At 34.7% G+C, this 12976-nt stretch overlaps 2 protein-coding genes across 2 annotated transcripts in view; one reads left to right on the top strand and one right to left on the bottom strand.

Annotated features, from left to right (window-relative positions):
• The window catches only part of LOC139128163 (origin recognition complex subunit 4-like), a 272861-nt gene that overhangs the window by 50845 nt on the left and 209040 nt on the right, over positions 1–12976 (bottom strand). The window lies entirely within an intron of this gene.
• Positions 2641–4831, top strand: LOC139128210 (uncharacterized). The gene is made up of 4 exons (XM_070694034.1): positions 2641–3321; positions 3832–3896; positions 4113–4204; positions 4562–4831. Exons 1-4 carry the CDS (start codon positions 3235–3237, stop codon positions 4732–4734), a joined length of 417 nt encoding a protein of 138 aa, XP_070550135.1. The 5' UTR covers positions 2641–3234; the 3' UTR covers positions 4735–4831.

Genomic DNA, 12976 nt, shown 5'->3' with positions numbered 1-12976 from the left:
TTTTCCAAACAAGTTAAAAAAAGATTCACCTAAGCTATTGTTAAAAAAATGTAAGTCAATGAAATATCCATGTGATCATTTACATAACTTTCCAAATGCACTAGGAACAGCCATAATGAAACTTATTTGCATCTCAGGAAATTTTTTCTAGTTTATTTTTTACAAATATCAAGAGTACATCTGTTACTGCTTCTCTTCAGATAAGGTAACATACTTCTACCTCACTCTCTACTTAATTAATGGATGCTGATATCACACTCTGATGCAGTGTAATCCTTTTGTGTATGCCCCAACTATGATGACAGTGAAATATAACATTTCAAATTTGAATCAAAATTCATTATCAGTTCATGTAGCTTCTTAAAAGGCTTGTAGTTCTAACTTTTGATGATTTTTCCATTGTTTTTGTCTTTCATGTTGATTTCAGTTTGCTATACTTGAAAAAGCATATCCTCACTTAGCGTTTAACCTCAAGATGTCAACTGAGGCTGTTCATTACTAGACTGATAAACTCTACATGTATCTCAGATCAAATTTCTGATTCACAAAAAGAACTGCAGTTTGTAAGTAAAGATGCCGTGTTGACAAGCTATCTTTGGGTGTTTCTACATGCTTTGCTGAGTAAAACAAGAACCACCTTGACTTTAAAAGAAATTTGAAATCATCTAAGTTTGGGGCCGTAGATAATTAAATTACATGCATGGTAAATGCAATTTCTGTGTTTCAGGGGATAGGGGGTAGGGGTTAATCTTTAGTTGTATTGTTAAATCTTTTGTTGAGTGTAATTAAACATAATCAATTTTTAACTTTTTTGTCAGAATCTTTTTTTCCAGTATGAGGTTGTCTGCTGTATGTACCTGGAACGACATTGGAATTAAGTCTTCGCTATTATGTCGGTATAGTATATATGCTGTGATGTGAGAGTTTCATCTACCGTTGATCGATCACTTTACTTGAACTGAGTGATCTGCAACAGATCTACTGCATATCTACTGTAGATCTACACGTTGTCTCATCTAATTTTGTGCATACTAATGAGCTGGTAGATGAAGCGGTAGATCTACTGTTTCGTCTAATTTTTGTCTACATCATGGTCTACATTATGTCTACATCTAATCTACCAGCTGACCTATGACCTAATTAGTATGCATAAAAATAAATGAAGAAGTAGATCTACAGGCCAATTAAAATAAAGTCTAATGTAGATCTACTGCGGACTAGATGTAGATCACAAATTTCCGTAAGGGATCTTACTACGCCTACGTCTCGTCATGGCTTATTTTAAAACTAACGATTCGTTTGTTAGAAAGACATTGATCGCCAAACAATAAACAGAGATTGACAGTTGTCAAGATCCCACAACACGAAAGACAACCAAATGCCTCCAGAGCCGATATAATTTATTGGCCAAACGAAAGGCTATACATAACCCAAAACACAAACTCCAGAGGGACGAACAGAATCGGATCTGTCTTTGAAACCCATGGCAGACGGCCTTTTTCAAGGCCAGCAAATTCTCCAAACAAGAACTACCGTAACACAAATGCAAAATACAAGTTTACACAATACTGTGTCACCAAACACAGAAACAGGAAAAACAACAAAATTGCCAGAAAAAGACGGTACAGAGGAGACACTATATTATCTCAAACACAATGAAACTCCGTACAAATGCCGAACATAGCATAAACATAAATAACAACACGAATCTTAGATTCATCAAAATCTATCATTACACAAGTTAACAACAGCAAAAATCAATGCACTGGGTAAGGGTTGAAATTCATCCCAACACCAAATCGTCCTCACAGAGTTCATCTCATACAAGACGCAAACATTAGGAGAAGGAAAATCCAATACATATGCGACACAAATTGACCAAAAAAGACAAATCCAAACAAAAGTCTCGATGGACTCTATATACAACTAAGAACAGAAATCGACAGATTTGAATTCTTACATAAAACATCAGGCCACCTGAAATCTACGCTTTAAAAGCCTGATCAAAGGCAAACACTAAGATACATCAGAACTTGCAACACAAAAATGACTTTGTTTCAAAGGTCAATACACTTTATGCCAGATTAATTGAACATGGCTAAAACAACAGGAAATCTCCAGTCACATCACAAGCACACTTCGCCGCACGAGTTACGCAACTAGAACACAAGCGAACAAACGAAGAAACAAAGAAAACACTAGTCTTCACAACGAAAATTATAGCAACATATATATAAGAGCACAAGCTATAAAAAGCAGCAATGTGCGAAAACTGGGAACACATAGACAAGGACGAAACACTAAGCCTGAATGAAATATTTCAACAACCGATCATCGCATACAAAAAAATCCAAACATTAGCGATATACTGATACAGGCCAAAGTCCACGGCATTTTTGTATTAGGAACAAGTCAATGAACAAACGAACGAACAACATGACGATCCAAACATAATATTCTGGCTTCATTGCTAGAAGAACAGGAGATCAACAATATCGACGTGACATAAAACAAAAAAGATATATATATATATAATATATATATATATATATATATATATATATATATATATTATATATATATATATATATATATATATATATATATAAATATATATATATCTTAGGCGACTGAGGAAGAGACCGCTCTGGTTTCAAAACGTGGGGATAAAAAAAGAGTCAGGTTGTCAAAGACACATCTGACTACGTCTACGTCTCGCCCTGGCTTATTTTAAAATTAAGGATTCGTTTGTTAATTTTCACACTAACAGCCAAACATTTCCGACACTAAACACACCAAAGCACATACAAGACGAGATGAGTGATGTGTGAAGCCACTTTCCCTTATTACGCTGTGGAGGTACTCCAGATTTTATATAAATTATGATTTTACAATGTGGTTAAATTATTGTATTTGGAACCAAAAGAATAAAGATGAAGTCACATTTTTACAATTTTTGTAAGTGTTTGCAGAAATAATCTTTGGTACGAGGGTATACCCATAAGTCATTGCGCGATTTTTTTCTATAAAAACAGCGCCGACGATGCGGGAAATACAAACAATCAGTTCTGCAAACATCGTGTACACTGGTATCTCCGCAAACAACATGCCGTCACCACAAGTTACCAGCGAGTCGACGTCGTCTTCACCAAGTCGTAGCTGCGATCGTATGGAAGACGAATTGATGACGTTCAGCAGAAGCAAATTTCAACGACTTTTAAAAACCAGGAAGAGATGTTGAAGAAGCAACAGCTGCTAGAAGAAAAACTTGCTAACGAAACTAACTCTAGAAGGAAGATAAGGCCATCCGTGAAAGTGAAGGTAGGAATTTACGTGATAAAGTTTACTGTATAATGTGGGACATTGGTATGGGCAACGGGTCATTCTGAGTAACCCTGTTTTTCCTTGTACAAATTAGTGGTCGCCTGTTATTTTTGCTACAGTTGCAGTAGGGTACGCCAGCGTCAGAATAAATCACCGATATAAGTATGTTCCGTACCTTGGAGCATTAATTTCAAACCACCAAACATACCGTGAATAATTACAGAATTCGACTAATTCCAGACATGACCTTTGACACTTACTGTGCTGGCGACAACATTGCCTGGGAATGTTTATTGTGATGATTATCATGTGTGAAGAATAAACAGCTGATTTAATATTTACATATTTCATCCAATCCTGTTGAGCTCAAATCTGATGTGTTTTTTTTTTGACCCTTGACATTTGTTGCTGGCGAATACATTGTCTTTGAATGTTTACTGTGATGATTACCATGTGTGAAGAAGTCAATCCTGTTGAACTGAAGTCTGATGTCTTTTTTTATTGCAGAAAGCGGTTCACGATGTGTACATTGCTCTTGTTCAAAATGAACAGAAGTGGGACACAACTAAACCGTAAGTATTTTAATCATGATGTCCCTCATGCGTTTGCCAAAAAATTTGCTAACATGTGCAAGTATCATTGACTATAAATATAAACTGTAGAGATGTTTAGTTGTGAAATGCCACCAAAAATGAATGATCTTACCACTAAAGAATGGAATGTAGCTTGATATGTTTTGTTTTGGTTTTGTTTGGTAGGGTCTGACTGTTGTCAATTATTTCTTTCAGGTTTGGTCACCCAGTTAATAGAGACGTGAATGAAGAAATAAAGAAAGCCGTTAAAAGTCAACTAAATGATGATGATGAAGCAGTTATTCAGGGTGAGTTTACTCTTATGATATTTGCGAGTAGTCAGGCTACATCAAATATATTTGGAGAATATACCTTTGTATCACCGCTGTTGTATGTTATGACCATCAATAAACCATTCACCTTGTTGGGATCAAGGATGTTGCAGTTGCTGCATGGATCACACAGACCGGGATTGAATATGCAATTTCATGGTCTTACAAATATTATGTTCCTACCATATTTATTTCATGCATAATTTTATTGTGCTGCTTTGAAAAGGGTATTCAATATAGATGGGGTCTTCAGTTGACATTATATCACAGTGTCATATTCAAAATGTATGTTTCCCTTGTATTAATTCAGTTGTCTCAACTCTTTTTTTTTAGTTGCCATGAGGACATACTTTTTCACGAAAAGAAAAGAAAATAAGAGAGAGACCTCAGGCAAGGCTGCCACATTTAGAGTCAAACAAGCCAGAAGGCAAAGAAAGCAGCAGGTAATGAGACAATTTATTTTTCTTATTGGCATTAGTAACATGGATTCAAAGTACAAAGGCTAACAATTTGAAATCTCGGTCAATGATGACAATTCCAAAGTGGTAATGTACTTAGGTAGACATTTTATTGTTTGTGCGCATTTCAGTTATCTTGTGTCCGAAGCCAGTCTTACTTTTGGAATGATATATAAAGTTTTACTGCCATACATTATTGTGTTGTCTACGTAGGGAATTTAAGCTGTCTGTACAGAATATTAATAATAGTTTCAAGTTGTACCTTCAACCTCATTACTCGAGTTTCATGCTGGTTAGTGATCATCAGATGAATAAACAACTAATCAGGAATAGTGATTTATATATATATATTTTTTTTTCTTCCAGAAATTAATAAGGTGACGTGAGGTTCTAAAAAGTGCTCATCAATAGAGGAAGAAAGAAAGAAAAGCTTAAAGTGGTTATGAGTACTCTCTATATGTCAAGCGAGGACACTGACTCATTTGCTGAGTTTTCTTCTTCGGATGATGACCTGGCTGTCTCCAGGAAAGCCAAGCCATTGAGAAGGAGGCAACTGCTTTGGCGATCAAAATTTGTCAACGAAGCCTTCACACTGCTGGACAAGTGCCACAAAAGAAGATTGACTAAAATGGGGGGTGGATTCATTCACGAAAGGAGGGATGGGACAGCTTCAAGCAGGCCTGTGCCTGATAGTGCACCTACTTGGGCAGTGAAAGAGTCGTATGTTGGCAAATTTTGATCACCACTTCAGGCCCCTTCTTGGTGTTGCTGTTTCGGTTTATTCGTGTTTATTTATTTATTGCCTGACTTTTTTCTGACCATTTTTAATGCCATAATTTATTTGTCAAACAATTTCTGTAATAAGATTGCCGATGATTTTTCTTTGAATTAAATTTTTTACATTGATTTAATTTTCTTTTGCCTGGTGGTGAGTATGTCTGATGGATGGGTGACATTTAAAGTTAACAACCTTTTCCCCCAAATTTCCCAGGATGGCTCCTAACATTTCCCTTGGCCAATGCAGAGGTTGAAAGTAGCTGCTATTGGGATGATGATATATATTGTGACAAGTTTGACATTTATCTGAGGTATCAGCTGACCACCAGAAGCTGCTAATGGAATGCTGACAAAAGTGTTAATTTTGACATTTGGCTAGGCTAAAATACAGAGAATAAATGACCACCTTTGCCCAAATTAAACCCCCCTGATGTAGAACACTGAAAGTAGCTGCTTTCTATATGCTGACAAATGTCTTAATTTTGACAACATTTGTCTAGGCTAAAATACAAGGAATAAATGACCACCTTTGCCCAAATTAAACCCCCTTGTTGTAGAACACTGAATGTAGCTGCTTTCTATATGCTGACAAATATCTCAATTTTGACAACATTTGTCTAGGCTAAAATAAAAGGAATAAATGACCACCTTTGCCCAAATTAAACCCCCTTGTTGTAGAACACTGAAAGTAGCTGCTTTCTATATGCTGACAAATGTCTTAATTTTGACAACATTTGTTTAGGCTAAAATACAAGGAATAAATGACCACCTTTGCCCAAATTAAACCCCCTTGTTGTAGAACACTGAAAGTAGCTGCTTTCTATATGCTGACAAATGTCTTAAATTTGACAACATTTGTTTAGGCTAAAATAAAAGGAATAAATGACCACCTTTGCCCAAATTAAACCCCCTTGTTGTAGAACACTGAAAGTAGCTGCTTTCTATATGCTGACAAATGTCTTAATTTTGACAACATTTGTCTAGGCTAAAATACAAAGAATAAATGACCACCTTTGCCAAATTAAACCCCCTTGTTGTAGAACACTGAAAGTAGCTGCTTTCTATATGCTGACAAATGTCTTAATTTTGACAACATTTGTCTAGGCTAAAACATGACAAATAAATGACCACCTTTGTCCATACTTGTTCGCTCTGTGTATAAAGTTACAAGTACTACTTTTACAGGGTTGGATTATGCCATGAATATGCTAGGTATAGGACTTCCTCTATCCAACATTTTATGCCTATATAAATCTCATATCATAAGTTCCTTTGTGGAGTAGTATAAGTACTTAAAGATAGGACAATTTGCCTGTATGTGAAAGCTGAAAGAAAGTAAGACACATATTCACATATTTCTTACCTTTTCAATAATCAGCAAAAGTGGTACTTATATCTCCTGCACGTAGGTAGTCAAAGATGTGAAAAAGGTACTAATGTGAACAGAAAAGCAGAAAGTATTATGTGTTCAAAGATGCTACTTCGACATATTTTGCCTGGTACTTTGCCTACCCTGTTAAGTGTGCTTTTTGGTGCAGTGATAGAACTATTTATTTGATATGATAGTAAAGGTAGATGAGACATTACTATAGTATGTTATTTGAAACTGAAACTGAAACTTTTTGTACAGTCACTACAACAATGGCAGTATGTAGAATGATGAAACTAGAAGCAAATGCACAATTTCCCCCCGAGTTCTATTCAATGTTTCATCAAAGGTTGCATATCTATTTTATGCTGTTATGTCATATTATTCCGTTTCATTGATTTAAAGTTTAATTAGATATTAAAAAGAATTATAAAATTCAAGATTTGAAATTTATGAAAATCCAGATACATTTTAGAAGCAAGCTTTAAATGCGTTTTCACTAATGTTTCAGATTTAGTCAAAGTCTTCAAATATAAAAATATTTAGGTTCACATAGTCACGAACTTGAGCAAGTATAACCAAGTTAATGAAATTAAGTATTCATTCTGTAAATAAAATGTGATATGTTTATATCTTTTTCTAGATCCATCGGATGTTGAGGCCAGCAATCTTAGTTGACCTGACAAATGCAATCATGTCACCATGGTAATAAACAACAGTACAAACACAGAGATACTGGAAAACTGACAAACCATATTCAAGAATGATATCATAATCAGCTGACACATATGACAGCATACATTACAAACAAATATGATAAGGCCGACCATTTTAGTTGACATGACAAGTGCAACCTGTCACAGTGGTGATAATAAATGATAGAAAAATCAGAGATACTACAAAACTGACAAATCTGTTCAAGATTTCTATCAATTTAGATTAGCCGGTATCCTCCAGTGGTTAAATAAAGCACAGACAAGCATGTTAATGCAACAAAATACATGACATTTTGAAGCCAGAAATGGTTTGTGTGGTACCTGCAGCATTATATACCAGTGTATTTGATGACCAGGCAGCTATGATACTGTGAATACATAGGTCATCTCCTAGTGCAGTGTTTCATCCAGGATGGCTGCAGGGGGGAATTTCCCCTTTACCAGAAAATTTAGGGGGGATTTCACCAGTTCATGTGTTCTACTTGTATCTCTAAGGTGTGACTGGCAGTGGTTTTGAGTGGCCTGGTCCCCCCCTTGACAAATTACTAAGGGGTACCAACATGTCACCAGAGGGGGAATCCCCTCGTCCCCCTCTCTAGATGAAACACTGCTGATGATAATGAATTTTTGAAAATGTGATGAGGTAGTGTGATCACGAACTGTGTCACACGGTGAACATTTTTCAAAATCCCCTCATTGTTTAATATATTATGCATAACCCCTTTTCATCATTTTTCAAGTGACCCATACAGCCATAACAGTGGCTTCATTAGGAATATTTGTTTAAAAGTGTGTCATGATATATATAAATGGTCAGTAAATTTGTCTACACATGAGGTGATCAAGTGAGAAAATCAAACAGTAAAAATATGACTTTATATATACATTCCTCAATAAATTAATATCTGTGTTACTTCCATTAAAATATCATAATATAACCGTATGAACTGCATAGAAGTAATCTAAAACTCAAGGTGGCACTGCACCCAACACATCTCATCTTGCTCAAAAATCACTTGTTTACAAATATTAACTCAATTTTAATAAAATTGCTAACCCAGTATTGGTTGTAGCTTGTCAAGCAGTCATAAGTTGTATGATAAGGAAGTGTTAATTTATGCAAATATATACGAAACACCCAATTTTCTGGCTTCTTTATCCACCTAATTTCAAAAGTTCAAAAGAATTTCTCCTCTCTGGCAGGTCAAATTTTCTGAAATTTTCATATTATGTTTTTGAAATGCTATATAACAAAATGGCTGTTTTGTTTGGCAATAAATTTCTTATATTTCAAATTGAAATGAATTTTAATTTCAATCACTTTTTTGAGTGTCAGTCTTTCAACCCAGGCCATTACTGAATGAGAATAGATAACATCAAATAAAATAGTCTTTTTTCCATATAAACTAATCTTTCAAGTGTAATATTATATTTCAGAAAATAGCATCAAGTTTTTTACTTATATAAATTAATTTTAATCAATAATATCAAAATTCAGGTTTTTTACCCCAAATTTACACACATTTCATCCTTCAAGTGAACTACTGCTACCATATTAAATTTAAGACTCTCTGCTTTTTGAAAATATTTCCTTGTCATCTTTGAAGAGGAATACTGCTTTGAAAAAACTGTTGGCAACATGCAGCTCCACCTTAATTTATTTCCAGGTTTTTCTTTAAGATTACTGTAATGCCTACTTCCTAAACACAACTTTGCTTGGCTCTGATGTGTAAGGACAATTTTTGAATTTGTCTATGATAAAGTAATCAATAAAAAGCCTTTCAGCTTTGTTTTAATTCATATTCATGGCCTTGGGGTATGAGGAATATGAGAGATGTCACTCATAATATTGAAAACTACAAAAGGGGTTGCTCAAAATGTGAAGAAAAAGGGGGGTTGGGTTGGGGTTACTCAATTTTTGAATTAAAACCCCTTTCAGACTGCACCATTTCACACCTCAATTTCTCAGAATTTTTGATGTGAGAGGGGGTACACCAATCTCTTGCACTCCCACCCAATGGGATACCGGTTCCCACATTTTTTCTTAGTAAAATCACAATCTACATTTTATTGTGACTTTGAATTTCATTTATCGTTTCATCTTTTTCAACCGTCATGAGATACCCAATGATAATCTAGCAGCTTGGTAAAGCAGGATATGAACGGTCTTAATTTGCTTATTTTTTTGTAAATTTTACAAATACATGTCTTGATATTTAAGTTTTGTAAGTTTGGGGGGGGGGGTCAGTCAAAATTTGTGTGTTACAGAGGAGGTTACTCAATTTCATCAGGGTTGGCAAGGGGGTTACTCAAATTACAGCGTTTCATATGAAATTCGTCAGACCACCCCCAGGCCGTAAATAATAATGGCCCCTATATCATGAAGATATATTTTCATAAACACCAAACAGAGAGTTACATACAAATTAGTCAATAGGTTTTTGAAATTAATAAATTTTTCAGAAAAATTTCTTCAGAAACAGCTATTAGGGTCCTTGAGGAATTTTTTTCTACAACGTAAAACGGCTGTCAATCATTTAGTCACATGAATAGATGCAAACATGTGAGCCATTTCCATATTGTCATATGTAAATGACAATTTAAAATTATATTTCAGGTTAGAAAAGCCAGTGTCTATATGAGTTTGTAAGTTGCCATAAAATGACAAAGCCAATTACTTTTGTGTGGTTATATTAGGGAGTTTATTTCTGACTCATTTTGCATGTTACAACAAAATTGTATACATGATATTTTAGATCTGATGGTATTATTATTTATTTTAATTACAATAGTTACATTATTAATAACATTTTATGGTCTCACATTTACGACTTGCTAGTGTGTATTGAAGTTGTCTTTCTTTCAAGACTACAAACTCACAAGATTGACCTTGCCCTAAAAAGAAAGTCCAAATTTACCCCTAGCTCATGTCCGGTCATAAATAACAAGTGTGAGACTGGGTATTTTTGAAATAAACACAGTTCATATCGATATCAATAGATTGTACACTTTTTATTGTTGTAAATTTATTTTTGAAATGACAGACAATGTAGTAATGTGGGCTGTATCCATATTAACTTAAGTGTGTGTAGTTGAAATAAATCACACAGGACAAACTGCAAACATTCCAGAATCAGTCTGACACTTTTAAACTCATTATGAAGAACCATGACGAATGAGCATCAAAACAATCACAGTGTCAATCACATTCCTTGACTCTTTCAGCATTGGGTTTCAATACAAAGTTTATAAAATATGTACACTGTTGCACAGCTCAAGTTTTCATTCTTGTCACTATCATTTCATATCTCCATTTGTCTCATTGAGTAAAGTTACTTTGTTACGTGCAGAGAAACGACAAAATGGTGAACTCAGCTGTTTTCGTTTAAACAAAATTTATTGCGAAAATAAAACTTATTGCTAAGTCAGGGATAAAGTACAAGCTTTAAAAGTGTACAGACTACTTATCTCAGCTGGGACGGCAAAGCTCCAGTCTCAGAGTTGTAACAGTCTGTCGGATGAATGAACAGTCCTTTGGCTTGCAGGATCGAAGTTGCACAAAGTCCACAGTATAAATCCAGCGTTGGCAGTGAAGGTCTTGAAAAGTCTTGAGAATGACTACTGCTGGAGTTTTTAAACACTTGTAGTAACACACAACAGACACTATCCCAAAAGTCTGACTGTAAGCTGTGCACGTCCCTTTTTATACACATGTGCTTACATAAGGGCATATTAGAACAATCTAGAACTTTTATTGACATGCTAATTACTGTTCTAAAATCATCTCTCTTACACAACTAATTAAATTTCCAGAACATTTCAAACATGACTAATTGAATTCAGGTTGTGAGGTCATTTAGGGCAGTGACCTTGAGAATGTTCTAGACTAATTGAACTCAGGTCATGATGAGTGTGGGGAAATATGACCTACATAACACTTTCAAATCTGTTCACAAATACACTGAGGAGGAAGGGCTTTGTGTATAATGTGTGTTCCAGCATGCTGTACGGAAATACCAAGATACTTTATAAGCAGTGGCAGTTTAACAATCTTTATCAGAGGTGACTTTTCAATGATAAATAAAAGAGCTAAAATATCAAAACGATGTGAAGAAAATACTGAAGGCTTTTTACACAAAAAATGACAAATTCCCAAAGATACCAGCCTCAGAGTATGAGGCTCATACTCTCGTTTCTTTTGAGAATTATCTGCAAAAATGTGGAAAATGAAAATGTATGAAACAATAAACCAAAAAATTAATCTCACCACTCGACCCATTGCAAATTTTAAAATAACACCTGCTACCACCCCACCCCCTTACACCCCCCCTGAATTCATCTGGCCTCCCCATCCATTATAATCTCCGAAAGTGTTTAACATTGTCAGAGTGCTGAAATTAGTTAAAACTCACCTTAAAGTTCACAACATAGTTATTTGTGAATGCATACACTATGGTTAATACATCTAAAAATAATACTCAATTGTATACAATGATAAAATGTTAAGTACTTTATCAGTCACCATATCTGCACAATTGGACTCCAGCTTTACAAGATACATGCGTATGGAATGAAAATGAATTCCTTTTCACAAGTTTTGGTAACTTTACAGTATAAGGGTACAAAGTGTGTGACATTCAAAAAGATTCTTTACCTTGAACTGATCAAATCGAATCACTTCCCGCATAATAACTTGTGCTGGGCAACCAATCTTCTTGCTGGGTTGGACAAGGAATCTCTTCTTCTTATAACTACCATGATCATCATTGAGCTGAGAAAAAGAATAAATAACATCATACTTTTGTCTATATGTGTCATGGTTTTGAGAAGTCTACAAAACCAAATTTAAACATCAAGTCATAGTTTTGTAGGAGGTCATAAAATATCAATTGATGTAAAACTTTGAAATACTAAGTTACCACATAAAATATACACATAAGGAACCTAACTAGTTACTGATTTGAAATGTAGACTACCATCACAGTGTGTACTTCAACTTTGAACAAAAAATATACTGTTCCAAAATGAAAGAAAGGCAATGTTTAAATGTGCGATTCAGTCAAATACATTTTTACAATATAATGTTCCAAAGTCTATGTGATCTCTACAATATGGCAATATTTCACATTTTCATGTGATTTCATTGAAAGAGGCTCATGTTTCTATGTAACTGTCAATGAGTATCTTTGCATTATCAATTTCTATTATTGTAAAATCTTCAGGACATGTTCATAAATGTAAGGAATAAAAACAATATGAGAAGATACCATTTAAACCTAGTCATATTTGTGTTTTGAATAAGTCTTTTTTGTGTCAACATATGAATATAACATTGTAGGAAGATGTCACATTCACCTCTTTTCGTATCTCCTCACATCCATTAAATATTGAACATGGCAGACACGTAAAAATACCAAGAGATCAACGT

Source organism: Ptychodera flava, unplaced genomic scaffold, assembly GCF_041260155.1.
Source record: "Ptychodera flava strain L36383 unplaced genomic scaffold, AS_Pfla_20210202 Scaffold_45__1_contigs__length_1260105_pilon, whole genome shotgun sequence".
In the NCBI taxonomy this organism is placed as follows: Eukaryota; Metazoa; Hemichordata; class Enteropneusta; family Ptychoderidae; genus Ptychodera; species Ptychodera flava.
The sequence above is the reverse complement of the archived record's forward strand: the minus strand, read 5'-3'. Positions and strand labels throughout refer to the sequence as shown.